Source organism: Hippocampus bargibanti, linkage group LG08 (assembly GCF_051943395.1).
Source record: "Hippocampus bargibanti isolate YZ-2025 linkage group LG08, ASM5194339v1, whole genome shotgun sequence".
Classification (NCBI taxonomy): Eukaryota; Metazoa; Chordata; class Actinopteri; order Syngnathiformes; family Syngnathidae; genus Hippocampus; species Hippocampus bargibanti.
Window position 1 is genome coordinate 4,201,334 of NC_142741.1, and position 23,064 is coordinate 4,224,397.

Sequence of the window (23,064 nt, forward strand, 5' to 3'; positions counted from 1 at the left end):
GGATCTAAAAGGGTCAGTCGGGCGGGTGGATGAAGTGGGCGAACAAACAAGACTCAGGAGAGGAAGCAAGAGAAAGCACCTTCCACGGTGAGACGAGCCGATGAGCTGCTGTGGCCGTGACGGTTGGTGGCGGTGCAGCGGTACACGCCCTGGTCGGCCAGACTCACGCCCTGGATGACCAGGGACAAGAGTCCACCGCTCTGGGAACTCTGAGCCCCATCTCTGAGCAGGTTCTGGCCATTATGATCCCAAATTACCCCGACGAAGGGCTGCCCGTCAAAGCGGCAGCTGAACTGGGCCATCTCGCCACTTTTGACGCGGACGTCTCGCAGTTCCGTCAGCAGTCGGGGCTTTGGGGGCGCTTGGATTTCAAGGCCGCGCGCCGAGCTCTCCGTTTCGACGGTGAGCGTCCGCCAAGACGCGAAGGAGCTCTCGGAGTAGGACTCAGTCACCTCGGTTACGGTCCGAGTCTCGTGCCTTTGACTTAGTGTAGCCTCGGCCATGGTGCGAGCTAAGGCTGTTTCATCTGGGCAGTCAGAAAGAGCACAAGGGTTAGCTCAACGCAAGATGTGGGACACTTGTTCCGTGGACCAGATCATTTGGAATCGGCGAGCAAAAATGGTACACCGATTTCAACCGCGCGACATGCACCTGAAATGAGTCCGGCGAGAGGCTGCGCATGTGCCGAAAACAGAGCGAACCCCCGTAATGGCTGGACAAGCCAGCACTCTCGCTAGCGGCAACACATCAAAATAATCCAAATCTGCATCAAAATCAAGAGCGGCGAAGCGAGCGCACGGACAAGACACCTGACGCCGCCGTCCAGTACGTGAAATCACATGAGGTGGCATCGTGTGACGTCGCATGACACATTGGAGCAAAAGGACACCATGTTCGTAGAAGACGTTTGTCTCGTTGCTCACAAATTCTCCTCCCGAAAGTGCCAGAAAAGGAACGTAAAGTCCCTCTTACCACTTGGGCCACTTGGCGGACTTTCATACAAAAGTCAAGTGGCCAATTTGGGTGAAAACATGCAGAAACCAAAGAACCCGTCCAACCTGCATGCAGACAGACCGACCACACCGAACACGGCAACATGAAAACGGCATGCGACCAAGACGTTAACGATGCAGACGACATCTCATCAAAATCGGGCGCCCGTGGCTCAGGAAGGAGGGTGGCTTCCAATCCCGCTCCATCCGAGTCACGGGCGGCACATGTGGCCCACGTCCGGCTGCCGTGAATGTTCGGATGTGGTCGGAAGGGCTTCCGTCAGCCTGCTGCAAAGCCACCCACGTGCAGCCTTCATTGAGCCCAAGGAAAACCTTTTTGAAGGTGGGCCGCTAAAAAAAAGCTCTACGAGGATCCACTGAAGGTCCAGGTCTCGCTTTGCTCTTTTGGCCTCACCAGTCCGACAACTAATGGGGCAACTCTGCCCCATCTGTGCTAAGAGTTGTCATGGGAGCAGTAAAGACGAAGAGCGGTAAAAGGGCAGAGACGGACGGGCAGGTCTCGCTCGGTGCCGAAAACTCACCGTCAACATGGAGAGTGGCCTGACAGACAAGTTCTCCCCCCGGGTTCCTGGCCACGCACGAGTATTCTCCTTGGTGCTCCAACGCCACGCTGGAGATGGTCAAACCACAGACATCTCCACATCGAGACGTCTGAAAAAGCTCTGATTGTTCCAGCTCTGCGTTGTTCCGCAACCAGCTGATTTGCAAGTCTGCGCCAGAAGGGGGGCAGACGGGGAGGAGGCGGAACGTTACAGTCCAAAAGATGCCATGCAGCGACCACTCGTTATTGGTTCATTTTGTTTCAGGTCACCAAAAAATTGCTCCTCACCATGAAGAAGTTGCTCCTCAAATGATGAGCAAAAAACTACAAATAACCTTGAAAAACTATTATAGTCGCTCTCTAGCTAGCTATCTATTAATTCTCTATTAGTTAACTAGCTAACTTTCTCTCTATTTGAGTTATTCCGGATTGAGTGAATGCTGGCTCATGTTGCTATCTATTAGCTATCTAGCAAGATAGCTATCTATTTATTATCTATTAGCTATCTAGCTAGCTATATATTAGTTAGCTAGTTGTGTATTGCATGAGGAAGTCTGGAGTGACAGAAAAGTATGTCAGTGCGGTAGAAGACATGTATCATGAATGTAAGACAGTTGTGAGATGTGCTGTCTGTGTGACGGAGGAATTCAAGGTGGAGGTGGGACTCCACCGGGGGTCAGCTCTGAACCCCTTCTTATCAGACGTGTTGGGGCCATTAGATTTGTGGACGGGGTGGCTTGTTTGGTTTTTCGATGAAAATGTTTCTTCAGCCGTCATCTGTACTTCTTTGAAGGTGTCAGACGTTTCACTTCTTATCCAAGAGGCTTTGTCAGCGAACTAAAATTTGCTGGTAGTTTTGGCCCTATATATCCCTACTGTCCAGAGGTGGTGGTGTCAGACCTCTCCTATGATAGGTCCCTGCTCTCAGGTTGGAGGAGCAGGGGACTATTTCTTGAGGCTACACTAATTACTTCTATTGTCCTGACTGATTATGGTCTATGAGTGACCCTGATTGCTCCATTCACTGCTTTGATAGGTCCCTGCTCGAAGGTTGGGGGGAGCAGAGGATTCTTCCCTGAGGCTACACTGAGGGAAGAAGAGAAACGTTTGACACCTTGAAAGAAGTACGGATGACAGCTGAAGAAACGTTTTCATCGATGGACCACTCCTGTAACACTGAGAGCTTACACAGACGTGTTGTTTGGGTTTTGTTTTATTTGCCGCGCCTCCTCTCGCCGTCTTACCTTCCCCAGAGATGGCGCACTCCAACTGGGCTGACTGGCCTGCCGTCGCCAGGATGTCCCTCATGGGAGAAAGCAGAAGAGGTGTGCTGACCCGGACAGCGCTTTCTTGGGAAACTGCCGGGCAGGACAAAGTCAGAGTCTGAAAGTCCCCAAGGCGGAGGGCGGTGGCGGAGGGCGGCGGAGGGCCAACCAACCTTCCACGTCGAGTGACGCAGAGCACGTGGCCTCCCCAAAGTCATTTTTGAGCTGGCAGCTGTAGATGGCGGCATCCTCCGAGGAAACCTCCGGGAGCAGGAGGGTGTGCTCGTCTTGGTCGCGCAGGAACTTGCAGGCGGCGCTTGCGGTCAGAGCCCGGGAGCCCTGATACCAGGTCACCTGGGGTGGGGGAAGCCCGCTCACCCGCACCAAGAAGCGAACGGATTCGCCCGCCGTTGCCGTCTGAGCCTGCATTGGTTGGACCACTTGCGGCGGTTCGGGGACTTGAAATAGAAACAAGGAGGGAGCCCCGTGAGACCCTTGCCGCTTCTTCTCCCTCCTCAAAGAGGATGACGTCAAAGCGTCTTGAACTGCTTGATACATCCCGATCGGAAAAACTCTCCACGGTTCCAAAAGGCGCGCTTACTTTGCACGTGAAGTGTGACGGCGCAGCTGTTCTTTCCGGCAAAAAAGGTGTAGACGCCGGCGTCGCCTCGGTAGGTTTCGGCGACGGTGAGGCGGTGGATCTTCTTGATGGCCACGTAGCTGAAGCGTCGCTCCTCCGCCGGCCGGATCTCCGTGCCGTCGCGCAGCCAACGACTTTCCACCTCGTCCTCGCTCACTTCCATCTCCAACGTCGCTCTTTGTCCCTCCACAACCTGAAGATATATATATATCCATACTGTCCAGACGTGGCAGTGCCAGACTCTGCTATCATAGGTCCCTGCTGTCAGTTGGGGGGAGCGGAGCACTATTCCTTGAGGCTACACTGATTACTTCTATTTTCCTGCCTGATTATGGTCTATGACTGACCCTGATTGCCCCATTCACTGCTCTGATAGGTCCGTGCATTAACGTTGTGGGGAGCAGAGGACTATTCCCTGAGGCTACGCTGATTACTACTATTGTCCTGCCTGATTATGGGGTCTACGACTGGCCTGATTGCCCCATTTGCCCTGGTATCACCTCATCAGCAAAAAACTAAGCTTATGCGGTCGAAGAATTCTGTTGTACGAACGATCCAAATTAAATCTCACCCCACCATGGTGATGTAGTGAAGGGTTTTGCTGTTTTAGGAAAATATCTTCTTTTACTCCTCTTTCAAACTACCAGGTAATTTTTGTTCGCTGACGAAGCTTCTTGGATCAGAAGCAAAACATCCGACACCTTCAAAGAAATACAGATGACGGCTGAAGAAACCTTCTCATCAACTTGAAGACAGTCGGTCCACAAGTGCATTTTGGTTCCCCTTAGCGTGTACGCTAAGCTTTTGAGCTTTGGGCCACTGCACCCGAGAATCGTGAGCGGGAGGCCGGCGTAGTGGTCTCTGGCCTCGGGCTGGTTTTCACGCCACAAAATAAGACGACCAGGACTCACGGAGACGGTTTTCGCGGCGGGCTCGGAGATCTTGATGTCCCGCCCCTCCACCGCCAGGTTCCCCTTGGACACGCTGGAGCCGGCCACGGCGGCGTACTCTCCCGAGTCCGACGGACGGACAGACGCCAAAACCAAGCGGTGCACAAAGGTCTCCGAGGTCATCTTGTATCTACGGCCAAAAACCTTTTTCAGTCCACTTTTCTTTGAGGGGAAAAGTGGCGTCGAGCAAGGGACCTGTCGCACGGCTCCAGTTCCTGACCGTCCTTCATCCACACGACCGGCACGTTGGCCTCGGAAAGCTCACATTCAAAGGTGGCTCTCTTCTTTTCCGTTATCTTCAAGTCCTTCAGGCGTTTGCTGAATTCAACCACCCGAGCTGACGGCACAAAACAAAGTCGGACAAACGCGATAATGATTGGAATTGCGGCTCTTTTCAGAGAGCCGGTTCTTTTGGCTCGGCTCACTAAAAAGATCCGGCCCTTTTGGCTCCCAAATGGCTACTCAGTTTGTTTGTTTCTTTTGTTGCTTAAAATAATTAATGACGAAAAATCATGTAAAATTATGTGAAAAACGAATTACTCTTGTAAAAAAAATACACTATATCAAATATTTTTATCTATATGGCTTGATTTATACGTGCACAGAGAGCATCCACTAACTTTCACTTTTCCTGTGGTTACTCTGGTCTGATGATCAGCTGTCACTAATTTGCCTTTCATATTAATAATGCTATCATGCCAACTAGTAAAGAATATCATCATTGAATAATAAAAACCTGTCCACCTGTCTACCCTAAACCCCCTCCCACCCCCTTCTCCTCACTGCTTCTTGTGTCTGTAATTCTACCCTCTCTCCTATACTACGGATATCGACCAATCACGTGCAGCTTTAACAGAAGACTGGGGGCAGGGAATAGAGGACAAAAAAAAGTTGGCTCCCATTTCCGGTTCTTTGTTAGGAGCCGGCTCTCTTCGTTCACTTAAGAGATCCGGCTCTAAGAACCGGCTCATTCGCGAATGACACATCACTACTGTCTACCCTAACCCCTCCCCCTTTCTCCTCACTGCTGCGTGCATCTGTACTTCTCCCCTCCCTCCTCTACAACGTATATCGACCAATCACGTGTAGCTTTAACCAAAGACTGGGGACAGGGAATTGAGGACAAAAAAAAGTTGGCTCCCATTTCCGGTTCTTTGTTAGGAGCCGGCTCTCTTCGTTCATTTCAGAGATCTGGCTCTCAGAACAGAACCGGCTCGTTCGCGAATGACATCACTAAAACGCAAACGCCGGTCGGTCGGTCGGCGCAAGATTGTCCGGCGCGCTTACCCTCCACGGAGAGTTTGGCGGCGGTGCGCGCCCGCCCCGCCACAAAGGAGTATTCTGCGCCGTCTCCAAAGTGAACGTTCCGGATGGTGAGGGTATGCGTTTGCTGCTTGCAACGAGCCTGGCATCGGTCGCCGGAGCGGATCTCCACGCCGTTCTTCAGCCATTTGCCGCCGATTCCCTCGTGGTTGACGTTGACTTCAAAGGTGACCGCGTCCTTCTCCTGAGCGTTGATGTCCTGAAGCGCGGCCGAGATCAGGATGGCTGCAAGGAGGCAAACCGGCAAAAGGAGACAAATGAAGGTAATGGCGGTCGCTTTCGGCCGTCGGGTTCGCTCGGCGGCCATTTTTAAAGTGCGTGGGCGCCAATCAATGGACTTGGTTTCATAAGGGCGCTTTGGCAAAGGGTTTTGCGCCACCAAAGCAACAAGTGCTCGGATGCTAGAGAGAGTGTGTGTGTGTGTGTGTGTGTGTGTGTATGACTAGTCTTGTGAGGACATTTTTGACAAGTGAGGACCTTTTGGGCGGTCCTCACAAGTTTTTCATTCCAAAGGCTTCTAGGTTGTCTATACATGCATCTGATAAAGTTTGAGAAAGGTCCTCACATTTCATCCAAAATGATTTTTTGGTGTGTATTTTCATTTCACTGGTTACACACACTTTTTACTCACTGTGGTTAATGAAAGGAAAAAGTTCATACCACAAAAAGTTAAACGATATTTTAACCAAATTCACTACAGGGGTGAGGACCTTGAATGTACCCATTCAGAAACCTCAGTCCTGCTGTTATTTCAGCTACAAGTCCACTTTTTATTTCTTTGTTTTTAAAGAAGTTGAAATCGGAAATGGGGTGACATTTAGTGTTCAAATGTAACACTAAATTAAATTATTCTCTAAACTTAGCAACAGTGGTCCCCATTCCTTATCTGGAGTTATCCAGGCCTCACAAAGACCTCAAAATGGCGTCCGTAGCGAACAGAAGGCCGTTAATGACCGTGCGCCGTCGCCCTCAAACATTAGCCGACTTCACCTCCGCTTGAAATGTTTCGAAAACTCACGGCAGACGGTGAGCGTGGCGGTTACGCGCTGGTCACCGCACACAAAGGTGTACTCGGCCGAGTCGTCCCCACTGGCGTCGGCGATGTTCAGCTGATGGACTTTGCCCCGCGCCGTCATGCGGAACTTGTCGCTCATCTGGATCTCGGCGCCGTGCTTCCACCAGGTGGACGGCGCGTCCGAGTGGGACACTTCGCACTCAAATGTGGCTGACTGTGTCTCAACCACCGTGGCGCTCTTTGGGGGTTTGGTCACGCGAAGGGCTGTGGAGCCAAGGGCGAGCGTTAGCTGCTAATTCTAACGGACAGTCACACCGCCTCTTTGGTACGCCCTTACGTGACTACCGAGCCAGTTTCGCGGCAGCGGCCGCTTACCGTCGACGGCGAGGTGAGCGCTGCAACGCAGATGGCCGACGACAGCCGTGTACTCCCCTTCTTTGCTACCGTCCACGTCCCGGACCAGCAGTCGGTGCGTCTTCTTCTCTGAGGTCATGGCGCAGTGCTCGTCGGCCTGCAGCTCCAAGTCGTTGAACAGCCACTTGACCGGTACGTCGTCCTCCGAGACGGCCAGCTCGAAAACGGCGGAGGCTCCTGGCAGCAAAGTGACGTCCTTCGGCTTCTTCAGGATCTTGATGGCTGTGAGAAACATTGCTTGGAATTCAAATGGGGGATGTTTTGGCCTAATGGCTACCACGCAAGAGTCGATCAGAGAGGAGGACTGGACGCGGGAAGCGCTTCTCAAAGGAGAGAGCGGTGAAAACCACCAAGAGAAGGCATCGCCATGCCCCTCCGCACGTTCTTACGCCGCGCCTCGAAACCGGATGGAGCGGCGAGCGCTTGCTTACTTGCGACGTTCAACCTGCCGCTGGCCGACAGTTTGCCCAGCTTGAAAGAATAGACTGACTCGTCCTGGGGCGTGCAGTTGACGATGGTCAAAGCGTGCGCGGTGCCGCTGACTCCAATTCGGTATTTGTCGCTTTGCTTAATCTCCACTCCGTTCTTGATCCACTGGGCTCCCCTGACGTTTTCGTGGGTCAGCTCCAGGCTGAAGACGGCATCTTGCGTCTGGACCACATTCAAGTTCTTCAAAGTCTTCCTCACCTTCACAGCTGCGGAAGTGATAGAGATTAGACAGAATAGAAGTTATCATATTTAAAAGTTTCATGTTGTTCTATGCTTAGTGAACATGTGTGACTAGAATACACAATTGAAGCACAGAGAAACCTAGGGTCAATCTGAGGTCAACAGACACAGCCTGTTAACCTGTCATCTTCATCTAGGAGATCTGGCCTTGAACAGAATTTAGGACTAGTAGAAAGGAGTAATTTAGGATTTGAAACTCCCTCACAGGAAGATTCATTAGCCGGGTTACAAAATCGATCGGTTCAGGGAAAGACAACCAATGAAAATGTCTATGTTTGTATGTTTTTTTATTGTTTGTAGCTCTTGGTGCTTGGGACGTCCAGGGGCATGGTATTCAAATCAAGAAAACTATGTTTTACTAATGTATTACTTCAATTTGCATTTACTAATTTGGGCGTCTTTCTTGAATGGCTGCATCCCCTGCCGGCAGTAAAAGACAATCTTCCTGTGTTCTAGCCTTTGTCCACAGTGTCCGATCGAACATCTCTGACAGGAAGAGACCGTGAGGTTTTGACCGAGGCTAAGAGACCGTTTGATACGCAAAAACTCTCCAGGGGAAACACGCATCCGTGCCGGGAGAGGCTTACCTTCGACTTTGAGATAGGCCGAGGTCTTGGAGCTGGCAATCTGGTACGTGTACTCCCCAACGTCGCTGGCTTTGGTGGCGACGATGACGAGGCTTCGGACGCATCCGTTCACCCGGCCCAGGACGTTCTCGCCGAAGTCCAGAGGCTGGCCGTCTTTGAGCCACTTGCCTTCCGCCGCCGGGTTTGCCACCTCGCACGCCAGCTCGGCCGTCTGCGAGTCAGCGACCGCCAAGTCCTGGAGAGGCTTCTTGATCGCACCTCCTGATGGCGGGCAGCAGATGACCGACCGTCAGCGTCCCAAGCCCTGCCCGCTCCCTCATTCCCAAGCGAGGCAAGCGCATCGCTACTGTACCTGAGACGGTGAGCAAAGCTGCACACGTCTTCTCGCCGGCGGCAAAGGTGAATTCTCCCTCCTCGTCCTTAGTAGCATTGAGGACGGTCAACGTGTGCAAGGTGCCCTTGGAAGCCATCTTGTATTTGCTTCCCACTTTGAGGGGCTGCCCTTTGAAAGTCCAGAAGGCGTCGATGGCGGGGTGAGACACCTCCACTTCAAAAGTCACGTTCTCCGACTCTGAGCACGTCTCGTCCTTCATCCGGCTGACAATTTGGACGGCTGCGCACACAAAACAGTCCCGAGCGGTGAGACGACTGTTGTCCGTGCATTTTCTGACCGTGTTTCTTTGTATTCCTCGGTGTGTGTTGTATGGTGTTGTTCTGTAAAGAGCTTTTCTTGAGCTGAAGCTGTTGTGAAGGCACTCTGGAAATTAAAATGCGACGTCTTCCATTGTATCACAGGAATGATCGCCAGCTTGACTTGGATTCAGTTTTGTTTTGCGAATAGTGTATATCCCAAAAAATAATTTCCCATAGGAAAACATTAAAATTAGAATAATGCGTTCCCAGGTTTTCTACTAAATAAGCTGTAAAACTATTGTGTTGTAATGAAAGAAATACACTGTATTGCATAATAAAGTCATTTTATTTACATTTGTGATGGTTGTTGATGGCTTGATGGAATGGGGGGAGGAGGTCGGAGAGAGAATTACTGTTTGGAAGGAAAGTCACATTCCATAAGGACTGTAATTAAAGAAATATAAAGTCCTTTTATGACCAGTGATGTTGTTGATGGCTTGATGGAATGGAGTGGCCGGTTTCATCAGCATTAAGCACTTGAGGAACGTAGCCTTCTTCTTTCACTATCTTGAGGAATGAGCCCTTGTAGGTTCTTTCTCTGCGATAATTTCACCTAGTTCCTCATCAATTGTGTTCTATTTAGCTGGGTTGATAGCTTTTTGCATCAAGTGTATAGATGGCTTGTGCAGGTAATTTGTGGAGCCTGAATGATGGTATATTTTAAACTTGCAGTCTAAACTCTACCTTTGAACTACCAAAGTTAAAATGAGTCCAAATGTCATTGTTGTTGTTTGGTACAGAAAGTGCTTAAGAATGAATGTCTCTCTGTGTCTTTGTTTTGTCATGTTATTTGTTATTTAGTTTTAGTTAGTGGCTGCCTTTCCAGCAGCTCCTGTGTTTTGCTTTTCTACTTTCATTTCTTTCATAACTTTGCCGCTGTGAAATGTACATTTCTCCACTGCGAGACTAATAAAGGCAAATCCAATCCAATCTATCCATTTTCTCACTCTCTCTGTTGTCTGCCTATTTCATGTTTAACCCCCCCCCCCCCCCCCCCTCACTGCTACGTTCTTGACCAATCACGTGGCTTTAACCGAAGACTGGGGGCAGGGAATAGAGGATAAAAACAAGTCTGCTGCCATTTTCTTAGGATAACGGACTCGTTCGTGAACGACACATCACTCATTGTGGTGCTCCGTGTGTATCCCGAAAAATAGTTCATATGACAAGGGTAAAATTTCATAAATTTAACGTTCGTAAACCGAAAAGTTCGTAAGCCAAAGGGTTCGTAAACCGAGGTATCACTATATTTCAAAAATCAATGAAGGAAGTCTTGAATACGAACGCCAAAGCCACACGCTGGCCTCGCAAGGAACAAGCGTCAAAACCGTCAACGAGGGTGACTTACTCTGCACGGACAATCTGCAGCTGGTGTCGGCCCGGCCCACCGCCAGCTTGTAGCAGCCTTGGTCCGAGGCAAAGGTCCTACTGAAGACAAGGCGCTGCTTGGACCCCTTGGCCACCATCTGGACCCGCTCGCTGGGCGTCATCGCTTGGCCGTCATGGAACCACGTGACCGAGTTGATGTCCTGAGCTGAGATTTTGGCTTCCAGAACGGTCTTGGTGCCTTCAACTGCACTCGTGTCCTTCAGCGGGATTAAGATCTGGATCGCTGCGAAGCAGGACACCGGCGGCGCGTGAGTGGCCAAAGCGCCTGAAGAGCGGCAGCGAATCTGGCATGTTACTTACTGCGGATATTCAGCTTGGCGGAAGTAGAGATCTCCTGAGTCGGAACCTCAAAGGAGTAAAGCCCAAAGTCGTCCTGCCCGGCGTCTTCGATGAGGAGTTTGTGGATCTGTTTGTCAATAACCACGTGCAGGCGGTCGGAAACGCTGACGGCTTGTCCGTCCTTCATCCAGGTGCCTTCGACGTTCCCTTGAGAAAACTTGACCTCCATCTGAGCAACATCCCCCTCGCAGACAGTCAAGTCGGACAGAGGCTGCAGCAGGGTCACTGGGCGGTCTGAAACCGGAAAGGCAGGGTGGTCGCTTTCCCTTCATCTCAAAGGAAGCAAAGTATGGCGCGGCGAGAAAGAAAATCTCCCAGACTCACATTTCATCTTGAGGGAAGCGTGCACCTTCAAATCGCCCACAGCGAAGGAGTATTGACCCTGGTCGGCCTTGTTGACGTCTTTGATGGACAGGCTGTGACGCCCGCGCCGTGACGAGATGACGTGCTTGTTGGTTGAGGAGAGCCGCCGCTCGCCAAAGAACCACGCCCCCTCGGCATCCTCGCGAGAAACCTGGCACTCAAATTCTCCAGAGTAGGTCTCGGGCACCTCGGCGTTCTCCAGGGATTTCAGGATCTCCAGCGGGGCTCCTGTTGGGCCCACATCAGAATGCATTCCATTCACCTCATCCACCTCGGCGTAAGCGCATTAAAATGACATTTTTGGAAACCGCGCGTTACATCGGGACACAGCAAAGTACTGGACCTTGAGGCAAAGCGTCACAGTTCTCTGTGCTGTCCCGAGAACAATAACAATCCGGTATTGCAAAAACACCAAGAGGTGCATAGCCGCCTCCTGCACACGGTCTCTCGCTGTCAGGCAACTTACCTTGGACATTCAGCTTGCCGCTTGTGCTGACCAGTGGGTCGTCGGCGACCACGCAGGAATATTCGCCGTCGTCTCGCGTTTCCAGCATCAGCACAGACAGCATGTGGACTTTCCGGTCCGAGTGCATCCGGAACTTGTCTCCGGAGGCGATCTCCAAGTTGTCCTTCAACCATTTGACCTTGACAAAGGGTTCGTTGGTTTCACACTCAAACGTGGCCATTGTGTCTTTCTCCTTGGCGTCGATGTCTTCCAACTTCTGCGTGAAGGTGATGACTTGTTTTGCTGCACCAGCCAAAACGGAAGATTTGTGTCAAAAGTCTGAGGAACCCCAAGTGATCAATTTACGATTTATGTGGAGCCCGGCCGGCATCCTGATTTTCTGCCTGTGGAGTCAGAAACGCAGGCACAAAGCGGCAGTGGGGAGTGGACCCTCGCTTAAAGGACAACGGACACCATTCTTCTGTTTCCTAACTGACATCAGAAAAACGTTTTATAGCATGTAAAATAGCCAAAACATGCAGGCTGGTATTTTCAGTCAAATGCAAAACACCAATAAAAATGACTTAAAGTTGCCCAAAACTGCCACTAATGAGCTGAAAACTGGAGAGATTCAGAAAGTTCCGCCCCCAGGTGGTGACGCCACGTTAGGATTGGCCCACCCACAAACTGCCTTGCTCCAGAATCAAAACGACGGCTTCAGAGAGTTCAGATTCTTGTTACTCATCCAGTTATGATTACGATTCAAATAGTTCCGAAGAGGAAAGCATACGTGGTTTGCCATCGATTAAAGAAGTCCTTCCGTATCAATTCGAGCCGTCTGCAAGAGATGAAACTGGTGAAGATCAGGACTCCGATGTAGCGCCCAGAAAATGCACAAGATGGCGCACAAGCGGCGTTTCGTCCAGTATATGGAACCGCTTATAAGAGCCGACCAGTTAAAGCCACCAGTGATTGGTTAAAATCCATGGTAGAAGACAGAAGGGTGGGTTTTACGCACGCACACAAAGACAGTGGCACAATTTTAGGAGCACACGAGCATCAGAGATGTTGAGACGAGAGAGAGCTACTCTCTCGACAGTGCTACAGAGTAACAAATGACACGGCGGAAAGTGGATGTTTGTCCCATCGGTTTGCTCTCTTTCAGCTGAGCTCACTGTTAGCATTTATGTGACTAAATTAGCAAACATGCATTAATCTTCCGCTATCCAAGCGCCGAATCGCTAACTCTGGTTAGCTTCCTCATTCGCCTCCGCTGGTGGTCTACTGCTCTGGTCCGTTGGAAATGGCTGGTTTGTCCGCTGGGAATTTGTGTCAACTTACACCTTCTTTATGCGTGATAGTGCAATTGGCTGCCACACAATGATTCACCATCACGGTATTTATGTAGTTTTCCTTCTAATTTCACCATCAGCACAATGTTTTCAGACGACATAAAGTACCCAAAATGCATTGTGTGTTGCTTTCTCAGTCAGGGGCGTTCCCTCACCGATGTCACTCCGGCATCGACATCAACTAAAAAATAAGCCTTCATGAATATTCAGCGTAACTTTTAAAACGTAAAATATCGCTATATGCGGTGGAATCTTTGTCAAATGCCGTCAGTAGAAGTCATTTGAAGTGAATTATGGACGCAACTTGTCGGGAGGTGTCGGTTGTCCTTGAAACGGCACCAGAGTCTTGGCAAATCAGGGATGACACGAAACACCCAAGAAGGGGTTCAGCACTCTATTTTGGTACCTCGCTGGAGGGCTTTTCCACCAACTAGTTGCACCCGACATTCAGTTTGTGACGAGACAGCATCGGGCGGCCTTACCTTGTACCAGGAGGAAAGCGTGACTGGAGGTCTCGCCAGCAGAGTTTATAGCTTTGACCATGATGCTGGCTGAGTCTTCGGCTTGAACGTCTCGGATCACCAGCTCGCATGTGTGGTCTTCGGGCCAGAACCAATAAAGCCGCTCACTCTTCTCCAGTTGAACGCCGTTCTTGAACCATTGGCACTCGGGTTGAGGTTTGCCGACGACCCGGACTCTGAACTGGACTTGGTCCCCCCGCGCCACGGTCTGACTGGAGATGCGCTCCAGGATTTTGGGAGCTTCCATGCTCGCCGAGAGCTTAACCCTTTCCACTTTGAGTGGCTTGGCAACGAGTTGTGCTCGCTCTTCCTCTTTTTTCCTCTCTTCTTCTTCCTTCTCCTTGGCTCGATGGAGGAGGTCTTCCTTCGTCTTCCTCAGAAGATCCTCATAGGATTCATCTCTCTTGCGAGACTTGAGTTCAACAGCTGTGATGGACTCGTAGTACCCCTCTTCCGTCCGGCGCTTGAACTTGCTTCTCAGCTCCTCCGACTCCTCGGTGGCTTTGGCGTGAACGATCCTCTGGGCTTTCTTGAGCTTGATGGTCTCTCTCTGCCGACTGTCTTCCGGGTCTCGCTCCACCCTCACCACTTCAAAGGGTGTCCTCCCTGGTTCTGGTAGAGTCTCGGTTGCTTTGGTCTCGGGTGCCCGACGAAGGTGTGTCCTGAAGTCCTCCCTCTGCTCAATCTCCAGCTTAACGGTGTGCTGCGTCGAACCCAGGTTGTTGTCCGCGACCACCCTGACCTCGCCCGAGTCATAGGACTTGACGTCCGCGATCTCCAGGTAGTAGATGCCGTCATAACGCAGTCTGTAGCGCTTGCTCTTGCGGATTAGCTGTCCGTTGAGGTACCAGTTGACCTTGGGCGCGGGGTAACCGGTCACTCGGCAGCGGAATCGGGCGATGTTGCCTTCCAGCACTCGAGTCGGCTCCGGGAGGAGGACGATTTCGGGTTTGGTCTTTTCCGTCTCCTCGTCAGCGGCCACCCCTGCCGGCGCGCCCTCGTGAGCGATACGCTCCATCTCCTCAATTCGGTGCGCGCCGATCCGTCCTTCGGGGAGCTGGCTCTCCTCCACCAGACCCTTCTCGTCCTTGACGATCAGGGTGGCCGAGTTCTGGTCCACTCCAAACTTGTTGGTGGCTCTGCAGGTGATGACGCCGCTGTCTCGCGCGTACGCCACCTCGTAGTCCAGACTGCAGTAGCCAAATTCGTTGACCATGCGCAGCCGGTTGGCGGCCTCCAGGGGCTTGCCGTCGTGGAGCCACTCCACCACCATGGTGGGGTCGCCGATGGGCGTCAGTCGGCACTCAAAGTGAGCGGGGCCAAACTTCTTCATTCGGACGGAGCTCAGCTTCTTCTTGAATTGGGGTTTCTGCTGCTTCTCTTTGTCGTAAAGGTCTCCCTCCTCCCACTGCTCCTGGCCGTAGCGGAGATGCAGGGGCTCCAGTTCGGGGGCGGCGATCTCTTTGGCTTTGTAGGTTCCTTTGGGAATGATGAGCTTCCTCTCTGGCTGCGGCTCAGGGTAGTCCACCTCCACATTTACTCTGCAGCGGGTGGTGTCCCGGCCAGCTTTGTTGATGGCCGTGGCCGTGTACCAGGCGCTGTCTGAACCTGACGCAGAGGAGATCTGAAATCTTGCTTCTCCTCTGGTTCCTTCGATCCTGGAACACAATTGTCAGGTCAACCCAATGTTTCCACCCCCCTTTGGCTTGGCTCCTCCAATCTTAGAACTTGTGACTTTGGGGTGAAGTGATTGCATGCAGGTCAACTTGTTCCCACAAACTTTCTGAACAGAACCTGGTCTGCTGTGGAACATCCGAATAGCTTTTGCACGTCTCGCTGTTTGGGAGCACGGCAGAAAAGGTCAAACTTCCAATTGTCGTGCATTTCAGTTAACTGACGGCCAAAGCCCAAAGTTATCGTGAGGTGTCTAGATGTTGTTTTTTTGTTCCTTTTTCTTTTTAAAATGGCGGGCAATGCAACAATCGCACAGTTTTCAGGGAGTCCGATGGACCTACTTGATGTGCGGATACTTGTGAGGCGTGACAATGTCGCTGTTTTTGAGCCAGACGATGTCTGGCAGCGGGTTCCCGATGGCTCGGACGGCCAGTTCCACCAAAGTTCCTTGTTTCACGCTGATGTTCCTCAGCCTATCCGCGAACTGTGGGCGCAGCAAAGTTTCTTTGGCTGGAAAAAAAACGGTAAAAGCAAACACTGAGGCATCAACGACATCCAAATGTCAAAAAGAGACCAGCTCTTCTTTTTACCATCGACGGCAAGCGTGACTGAGATGGACGAGCGTCCAGCCCTGTTCTGAGAGACCACCGTCCACTCTCCCGAGTCACGCGGCATGGCTGGAGTCACGATCAGGGACTGAGTACCGTCCTCTTTAATGACAATCTTGTGGGTGTAATCACTGGCCACTGGTTGTCCTGAGAGACAACACACACACACACACATCAAGTCCAAAACCTCAAAGACCAGACCGACAAGTGTGACAGCCTTTTATCTCATCGCTACTCACCGTTGTGGAACCAGTACGTGTCGGGCATAGGTCTGCCGACCACCTTCAAGTCAAATCTGGCAGTTTGTCCTTCAGAGCACTGACATGAGACCGGCTTCACCACAAAGACGGGCTTGTAGAGCCTGTCCATCTGAGCTTCGTCCGTCTCGTCCAGCCTTCTGGCAGGAGAACGTCCGGTAGAAGGACTGGGAGATCGACTGAGGGGAGGTTCCGGTGAGTGACTCGGCGACCGAGGTGATGTGGGCCTTAACAATAACAAGACATGGTTGAGAAACCAAATCTCGCAAATGCTTTCAGGCCCCGTGGAGGTGGTGTAGCCTGCACTGCCGGCGGAATGCCATCCCCAGTTTTAGATTTCTGTCTGTGGAAAAGGCTTACCGGTTGGTCCGCGCGGCCGTTCGGTGCGCCGCGTCTATCCAAAAGGTTCCAGAAGGTTCCACGAAGAGCTTCCCGGAGCTGACTGCGTTTCCCTTGATGTTGCTGGCCAAGGCGCTGTACACGCCCTCGTCCTCGGGGAGAACACCAGGCAGTCGCAGGATGGCTCGTCCGTCTGGAAGATCTTCTAGCTTGTAGCGCCCGCCGGCGCGGATACGCTGACCATCTTTGAACCAGGCGATCTGTCAAAAGCACATCAGGTTATCTCCCCAGAACGGTTGAAGTGCTCTCCCCGCCACCGGTTCTGGGATCAACACTTGTGTCCACCTCGCTTCCTGACTTTGAATCTGTGCTTACGAAGTTGAAACCCAAGTTTCCAAGAGTCCAGTTTTGTCATTTCGAACGTCCACCTTTTAGAAATACAGTGATACCTTGCCTTATGAGCTTAGTTGGTTCCTAGACAGTGTGTAAAGCGAAAAGTGTGTATCCCAAACATTAATTTCCCATAGGAAAATGAGAATAATCCATTCCCAGGTCCATATAAAACATACTTTATAATTTTCTCAGCTAAAACTACACAAAATATACCTTATTTTATGTATAATCAGAATCAGAATCATCTTTATTGCCAAGTATGTAGAACACACAAGGAATTTGTTTCCGGTAGAACACGCTGCACTAGTATCGTCGTCAAAAAAAAACTGCTAAATTGCACTATACAGTTCCATTTTGGCTACTGTTGAAAGAACAATACTAGGGAGCGTGTGACCGAGGCTGCCATCCGCGGCGCCATCTTGGAATGTATATGAATAATAAATGTGCTATTTGGTATTGGAATGAAAGAAATAAAAGGTACTATATAATAAAGTTGTTTTATTGACCGTTTTGATGGTTGATGGCTTGATGGAATGGAGTGGCCGGTTTCATCAGCATTAAACACTCGATGAGGAACGCAGCCTTCCTCTTTCATCATCTTGAGGAATAATCCCTTATAGGTGCTTTCGCTGAGATTATTTTACCTAGTTCTTTATCAATTGTGTTCTGTTTAGCTGGGTTGTTAGCTTTTTGCATTAAGTGTACAGATGGCTTGTGCGGGTTATTTGTGGATCTTGATTGATGGGATATTTTAACCTTGCGGTTTACACGCTGCCTTTGAACTATCAAAGTTGAAACGAGTCCAAATTTCACTGTTTTCTATCCATTTTCAGACTGTCTCTTTCTTCTGTTCATCTATTTTAATTTGCAGCTCTATCTTTCTGTAACCCCCCCTCCCTTACTGCTGCGTTCTTGACCAATCACGTACGGCTTTAACCGAGACTGGGGGCTTCTCTGTCACATCGCTATCATCCTTTCACCGTGACCGATTGACCACTGTGAGCCCAACAGAACACGACAAACTCCAGTCGAGCCAATTTCAAAAATCTTCCTACGGTGAATTCATTTTGACCAGCACAAACCAAAGCCGACATTTTGGCAGGGGCCAACTTTTCTTTTCCGGGCGGATCTCCACAAATTTGAGTGAGGAAGTCTGAATGACATCCTGCCCCGCTCCCGAATCCAAATGACTTGGCAAGTGCCATTTGAACCCTAACCCTAACCCTAACCCTAAAACCCAAAGCCCAAACCCCAACCCTAAACCATAAACCCTAACCTGAACCTGAACCCTAACCGTAACCCTAAAACTAAGCCTAACCCTTAACCTAAACCCAAACCCTAACCCTAAACCCCGAGAACTCTCCAAGCAGTCTGCAAAAACCTCCTCAGGCTGCTGTTGAGGCACGTTCACCTTGGGCACTGGTTCTCCAAGCATCCTGCAGTGAAAGGTGACGCCCATCCCCTCCGCGATGCGGTAGTTTTTCACCAGCGCGTCAAAGGTGGGCGGCGAGGCCTCGTGGTCCGGACAAATCTCCATCCGCTCGCCATCTTCCTCCAGCAACTCTTCGTAAGAGATCCTCAGGATGCTCAACTCCATCTCCTGCATGAGGCGCTGCTCAATGAGAGACAGGTGGAAATCCTGTGTGGCCAAATAGAGACAACAAACAAAGACTGTGAGGCCATGGGAAAAACCCGGCGGCCCGGTTGCCTCCATGCCGCCAGACGACTTTCAGGTTGACAAAAGTGCTTCTCCGTTCTTCAGTGACGTAGGACAGTTTTTCTGGGTTGATTTTTCAAAACATCCATGATCCAAGTGGCTTTCGCTCAGGAGGACGGCGGGGGGCCCAGGTGTCCTGGGGCGGCCGTCGGGGTACACCCTCTACGTATGGGAATTCCGGCTCTTTTCTTTTGATTCGGCTCACAAAAAAAAGATCCGGCTCTTTTGGCTCCCGAATGACTCCTCAGTTTTTTTGTTGTTGCTTAAATTAATTAACTCCCAAAAATCATGTAAAATCATGTGAAAAACAAATTACTCATGTAAAAAAATACACTATATAAAACATGTTTTTATTTATATGGCTTGATTTATATGTGCACAGTCAGTCGATGCTAACTTTGTAACAATGCCAACTAGTAGAAAATATCATAATTGAATAATAACAGCATAATGTGAACATGTGTCCACCTGTCCGGTTCCCTTGCTTGTCTTTTCATTTAAAATTGAACTGATGGCATGTGCGGGTTATTTGTGGAGCCTGATTGATGGGATATTTTAACCTTGCAGTCTACACTCCGCCTTTGAACTATCAATAAAGTTGAAACGAGTCCAAACGAGTCACTGCGTTTTCTATCCATTTTCTCACCTTTCACTTTATTTTTTTGTCACTTTTGTTTTTTGTTTCCAGCTCTGTCGTCTGCCTATCCTGTGTCGTATGCTCACAGCATGCTCACAGTGTGCAAAAGCATGCTGTGAGCACTGTAACTCCTCCCCCCGCTAACTGCTGCGTGTATCCTGCCGCGTGTGTCCCCTCCCTCCTCTACCACGGAAATCGACCAATCACGTGCGGCTTTAACCGAAGACTGGAGGACCAAAAAGTTGGCTCCATTTCCGGCTCCTTGTTAGGAGCCGGCTCTCTTCGTTGACTTCAGAGAAGCGGCTCTAAGAACCGGCTCGTTCGCGAACGACACATCACTCACACCCTCAACTGGTCTCTGGCCAATCACTGGAAAAAGTCAAGGGGAGACAAAGGTCTGCTTGGCCAGACAATCTTCTCCCTTCGAGCACTGCTGCAGTTTCCGCGGCAACTATGACAATTGGTGTGCGGCCCTATCCCACACACACCCACCCACCCCTCCACTACTACTTGAAAGAACTTGAATTTTCAACAAAGTGCAAATGACGAGCGAAGCCCCCCACCTCTCCAGAGATACGCGTGGCAGCCATCTTGTCCCCGACGGTCACGGCGGGAACGACATCTGCAACCAGGGGCTCCCGCACTGGCACTTGGACTGACATCTGGGAGCTGGTCTCCTGTTCCTTCACAAAGGCTTCGTATTGATCTGTTCGGGGCAAACGGCAAGAAATGGGAAGATGGGCATGGTTGTCAAAAGCCAACAACCAAAGGCCAAGGCGGTTCGTCTCCGGGACAGACCTTGGTCGAGCAGCCTGGCGGTGGCGGACGCCTCCCCCAGCCGGTTCCTGGCAATGATGCGGTATTCTCCCGCATCATCGGCGAAAGTCATGGACATGAGCAGCTGGCAAAGGCCGCTCTCCTTCTGGTAGGCAACTTGGTATCTGCAACAAGACCATTGCCGTGGACTCAAGGCGCCACAACCTTATTCTGGAAAGTTCCCGCAGTGCCGGTTGTTTTTCCCCATCCAATGTGATCATTTTCCTACTTGAGATCAAATCACCAATCACTCAAGGAAAGTTTCTGCCACCAGGCAGTCAGGAGACTCAACTCCCTCCCAGCCCTGCCCCCTCTGTCCCTTCCCACTGCCACACTCACCGAACTCTGAGTACACGTTACACGCTGTACTATCATCCTGAACTAAATTTTTCCTTTTTTCTGCAAGACCTCACTTCAACCTTTTTTTTTTTGTTTTTGCATTACTACACTACCTCACTTTACATACGACACTACCTCACTTTACATACGACACTACCTCACTTTACATTCACAAATTACATGTATTGTCTGTTTTTTTTGCCACATTATAAGTGCCTTGCACGCTGGGTCTGAGAGGACATTAATTTCATCTGTGCTGTATGTCATGCATATTAGCATATTTGACAATAAAGCTGACTTTGACTTTTGACAATCACGCCAAGGTGCCAATTGGGACCTCCGGTGACCAGACAGACCGATTCCATGGGGACTGAAGCAAGGTCAGGGTGGCGCACCAGAACAATTCATGTCACAGTGAGCGCTCAAATGTCAAATGCTTTGAAAAAGTCCTTCCCAAAGTGGTTTTCCGGATGACAAATGACAATTCAAATGGGGAGAGACTGAAAATGAAGGGCCAATTTGTTTGTCTGGTTTCTTCTGCGCAAGGAGCCTCGATGGCGAAAAGGACCAACCTGTAGCCGCTTGCGAGCGGGACGCCGCCCTTGGTCCAGACGATGTGTGGCTCGGGGCTTCCCCCGACTTGGCATTGGAAGACCGCGCTGGCCCCCTCGACCAGCATCTGGACTCCCGGAGTCTTGACAAAGAAAGGAGCGCAGGATTGGGGCTCCGACATGCTTTCTTCTTCTTGGGAGATCCTGTGGAAACATTTCAAGTTGCCGCTGGGATCAGCGGAATCGCTGGACGCAGCGCATGGCCATCGATGGACTCACAGTTTGTCTTCCGCTTCCTCAGCGACATCCTCTCGGCTCTCCAAGTCCTCGGACACTGAAAGGCAAAGTCACCGTGTGAAGCCAGCGAGGCAATGGTCAGCTCACTTCGTTTGACTGCGTATAAATATTTGGTCCAGATTCCATCCCGGAGAGACTGACCCTGGACCAGGAGGTAGCAGGAAGTGCTGAGGGTTCCCGCCTGGTTGGTGGCGGTGCAGGTGAAGCGGCCGCTGTCCTCGGCGAAGGCCTCGCGGATCAACAGGCGGGCGCAGCCGTCTAAGTCGTAGCTGATCTGGAAGTCCGCCGAGCTCTCAATCTCATAGTCCTCTCGGAACCACATGATGACGGGGGCAGGCTGGCCGGCGATCTGGCACTCCAGCGCCACGCACTCGCCTTCCGTCACGTTGGTGTTCTTCAAAGCCTGACAAGAGAAATCATCGCGTTAACGACGCCGCCGCTTTGACGCGCCACCGCGGATGCTCCACTCACAGAAATCAAGACGGGTGGAAGCACGCCGTCATCGGGGGGAATCGCAGCGTCGTCTTCCCGCACCTATTTTGGAGACAAAGAAATCCAATTGGCTTCTTCAACGCGGCGTATTGGATAACGTTGACAAAATGGAAATCCTCAGGAGGTCAACGGATTTGCGGGGAGGATTTCACGCAAAATGGCCAAACGGGAGGCCGACTGATGTCCATGTAACTCCATTGGGGCCAGTTACAGTATACAGGTAACATCCGACTTACGACCAGCGGCTTTCAAAACTCTCAAGGTCACTTTACAGTCACAGGATCAGTTTGTCCTGTGGGTGAGCAGCAGCAGCCACACGCGCCAGCGTTCACTCAACCCGGAAGTAACTCAAATAGATAAAAAGCCAGCCAACAGATATCTAATAACTAGCTAGCTAGACAGCTAGCCAGCCAGCTATATCGCTTAATCGCTAATAGATAGCTAGCTAGAGAGCTGGCCAGTATCTATTGTTCACATGTTTGGTATCCCAGGGACAGGAAGCCATGAATCCATAACTGTGCTAACCAGTATTAGCATGTAGCCACACTGAGCAAACAACTGCTGCTATAGGCGATTACGTTATTTTTACCTATTTCCTCATCAATTTTGTTCTGTTTAGCTAGGTTGCTAGCTTTTTGCATCATATATACAGTATATATACCGGGTTGAGTGAACGCTGGCTCGTGTGGCTGCTGCTGCTCACCCACAGAAAAACAGATCCAGTAACTGTATAGTGACCTTGAGAGTTTGGAAAGGCGCTTAGATATGAAATGTATTACTACTACTACTATTATTATTATTATTATTATTATTATTATTATTATGTCACCTGCGCCATTCCCATGAGCGGCTGTTCCCGGTCCGACTGCGCCGTGCCGCCGCCGTCGCCGGCATCGCCCAGGAAGCCCGCCCGCTTCCAGGGTGGGAGGACATCGTAGCCGCCGCCCAGCTGCAGCGTCGCCATCTGGGACACGGCGACTCTGAAAGGAAGAGTCGCGCTCTCATGAGTTGCTGGTGATACCTCTGCTACTGAACTTAATTGGTTCCCAGAAAGTGTGTGTAAGGTGAAAAGTGTGCATTCCAAACATTAATTTCCCATAGGAAACCATTACAATGAGAATAATCTGTTCCCAGGTACCCATAAAACATAATTTTCTTTGAAATAAGTCTTAAAACTACACAAAATATACCTTATTTTTTGTATAGTAAATTCTATTCTATTCTAATTAAAATTATATATTATAAAAAATAATTAAAAAATTAACTGCATTATATAATTACGTTGTTTTATTTACCTTTATGATGGTCGTTGATGGCTTGATGGAATGGATAGCTTTATGCATAAAGTGTCTCGAGGAGCTCTGT

General features: G+C 50.5%; 1 protein-coding gene and 1 long non-coding RNA gene across 2 annotated transcripts in view; one reads left to right on the forward strand and one right to left on the reverse strand.

Annotated features, from left to right (window-relative positions):
* ttn.1 (titin, tandem duplicate 1) overlaps positions 1–23,064 on the reverse strand; it is a 144,833-nt gene that overhangs the window by 115,106 nt on the left and 6,663 nt on the right. Inside the window, exons 7-36 of the mRNA XM_089003514.1 lie at positions 22,529–22,679; positions 21,679–21,741; positions 21,349–21,610; positions 21,190–21,244; positions 20,932–21,114; positions 20,003–20,145; positions 19,768–19,910; positions 18,262–18,489; positions 16,479–16,717; positions 16,101–16,345; positions 15,844–16,008; positions 15,595–15,763; positions 13,541–15,237; positions 11,728–12,009; positions 11,223–11,489; positions 10,860–11,132; positions 10,519–10,782; positions 8,830–9,090; positions 8,478–8,738; positions 7,593–7,856; positions 7,123–7,383; positions 6,751–7,011; positions 5,697–5,957; positions 4,605–4,746; positions 4,371–4,539; positions 3,421–3,652; positions 2,993–3,277; positions 2,799–2,912; positions 1,535–1,723; positions 80–526 (exon numbers count right to left, since the gene is read on the reverse strand). Coding sequence (XP_088859640.1) covers positions 80–526; positions 1,535–1,723; positions 2,799–2,912; positions 2,993–3,277; positions 3,421–3,652; positions 4,371–4,539; positions 4,605–4,746; positions 5,697–5,957; positions 6,751–7,011; positions 7,123–7,383; positions 7,593–7,856; positions 8,478–8,738; positions 8,830–9,090; positions 10,519–10,782; positions 10,860–11,132; positions 11,223–11,489; positions 11,728–12,009; positions 13,541–15,237; positions 15,595–15,763; positions 15,844–16,008; positions 16,101–16,345; positions 16,479–16,717; positions 18,262–18,489; positions 19,768–19,910; positions 20,003–20,145; positions 20,932–21,114; positions 21,190–21,244; positions 21,349–21,610; positions 21,679–21,741; positions 22,529–22,679 — 7,976 coding nt within the window. The remainder of the gene's footprint in view (positions 1–79; positions 527–1,534; positions 1,724–2,798; positions 2,913–2,992; positions 3,278–3,420; positions 3,653–4,370; positions 4,540–4,604; positions 4,747–5,696; positions 5,958–6,750; positions 7,012–7,122; positions 7,384–7,592; positions 7,857–8,477; positions 8,739–8,829; positions 9,091–10,518; positions 10,783–10,859; positions 11,133–11,222; positions 11,490–11,727; positions 12,010–13,540; positions 15,238–15,594; positions 15,764–15,843; positions 16,009–16,100; positions 16,346–16,478; positions 16,718–18,261; positions 18,490–19,767; positions 19,911–20,002; positions 20,146–20,931; positions 21,115–21,189; positions 21,245–21,348; positions 21,611–21,678; positions 21,742–22,528; positions 22,680–23,064) is intronic.
* On the forward strand, positions 7,877–9,075 carry LOC148894361 (uncharacterized). The gene is made up of 3 exons (XR_016115900.1): positions 7,877–8,520; positions 8,599–8,876; positions 8,972–9,075. It is a non-coding gene; the product is annotated as an uncharacterized LOC148894361 (long non-coding RNA).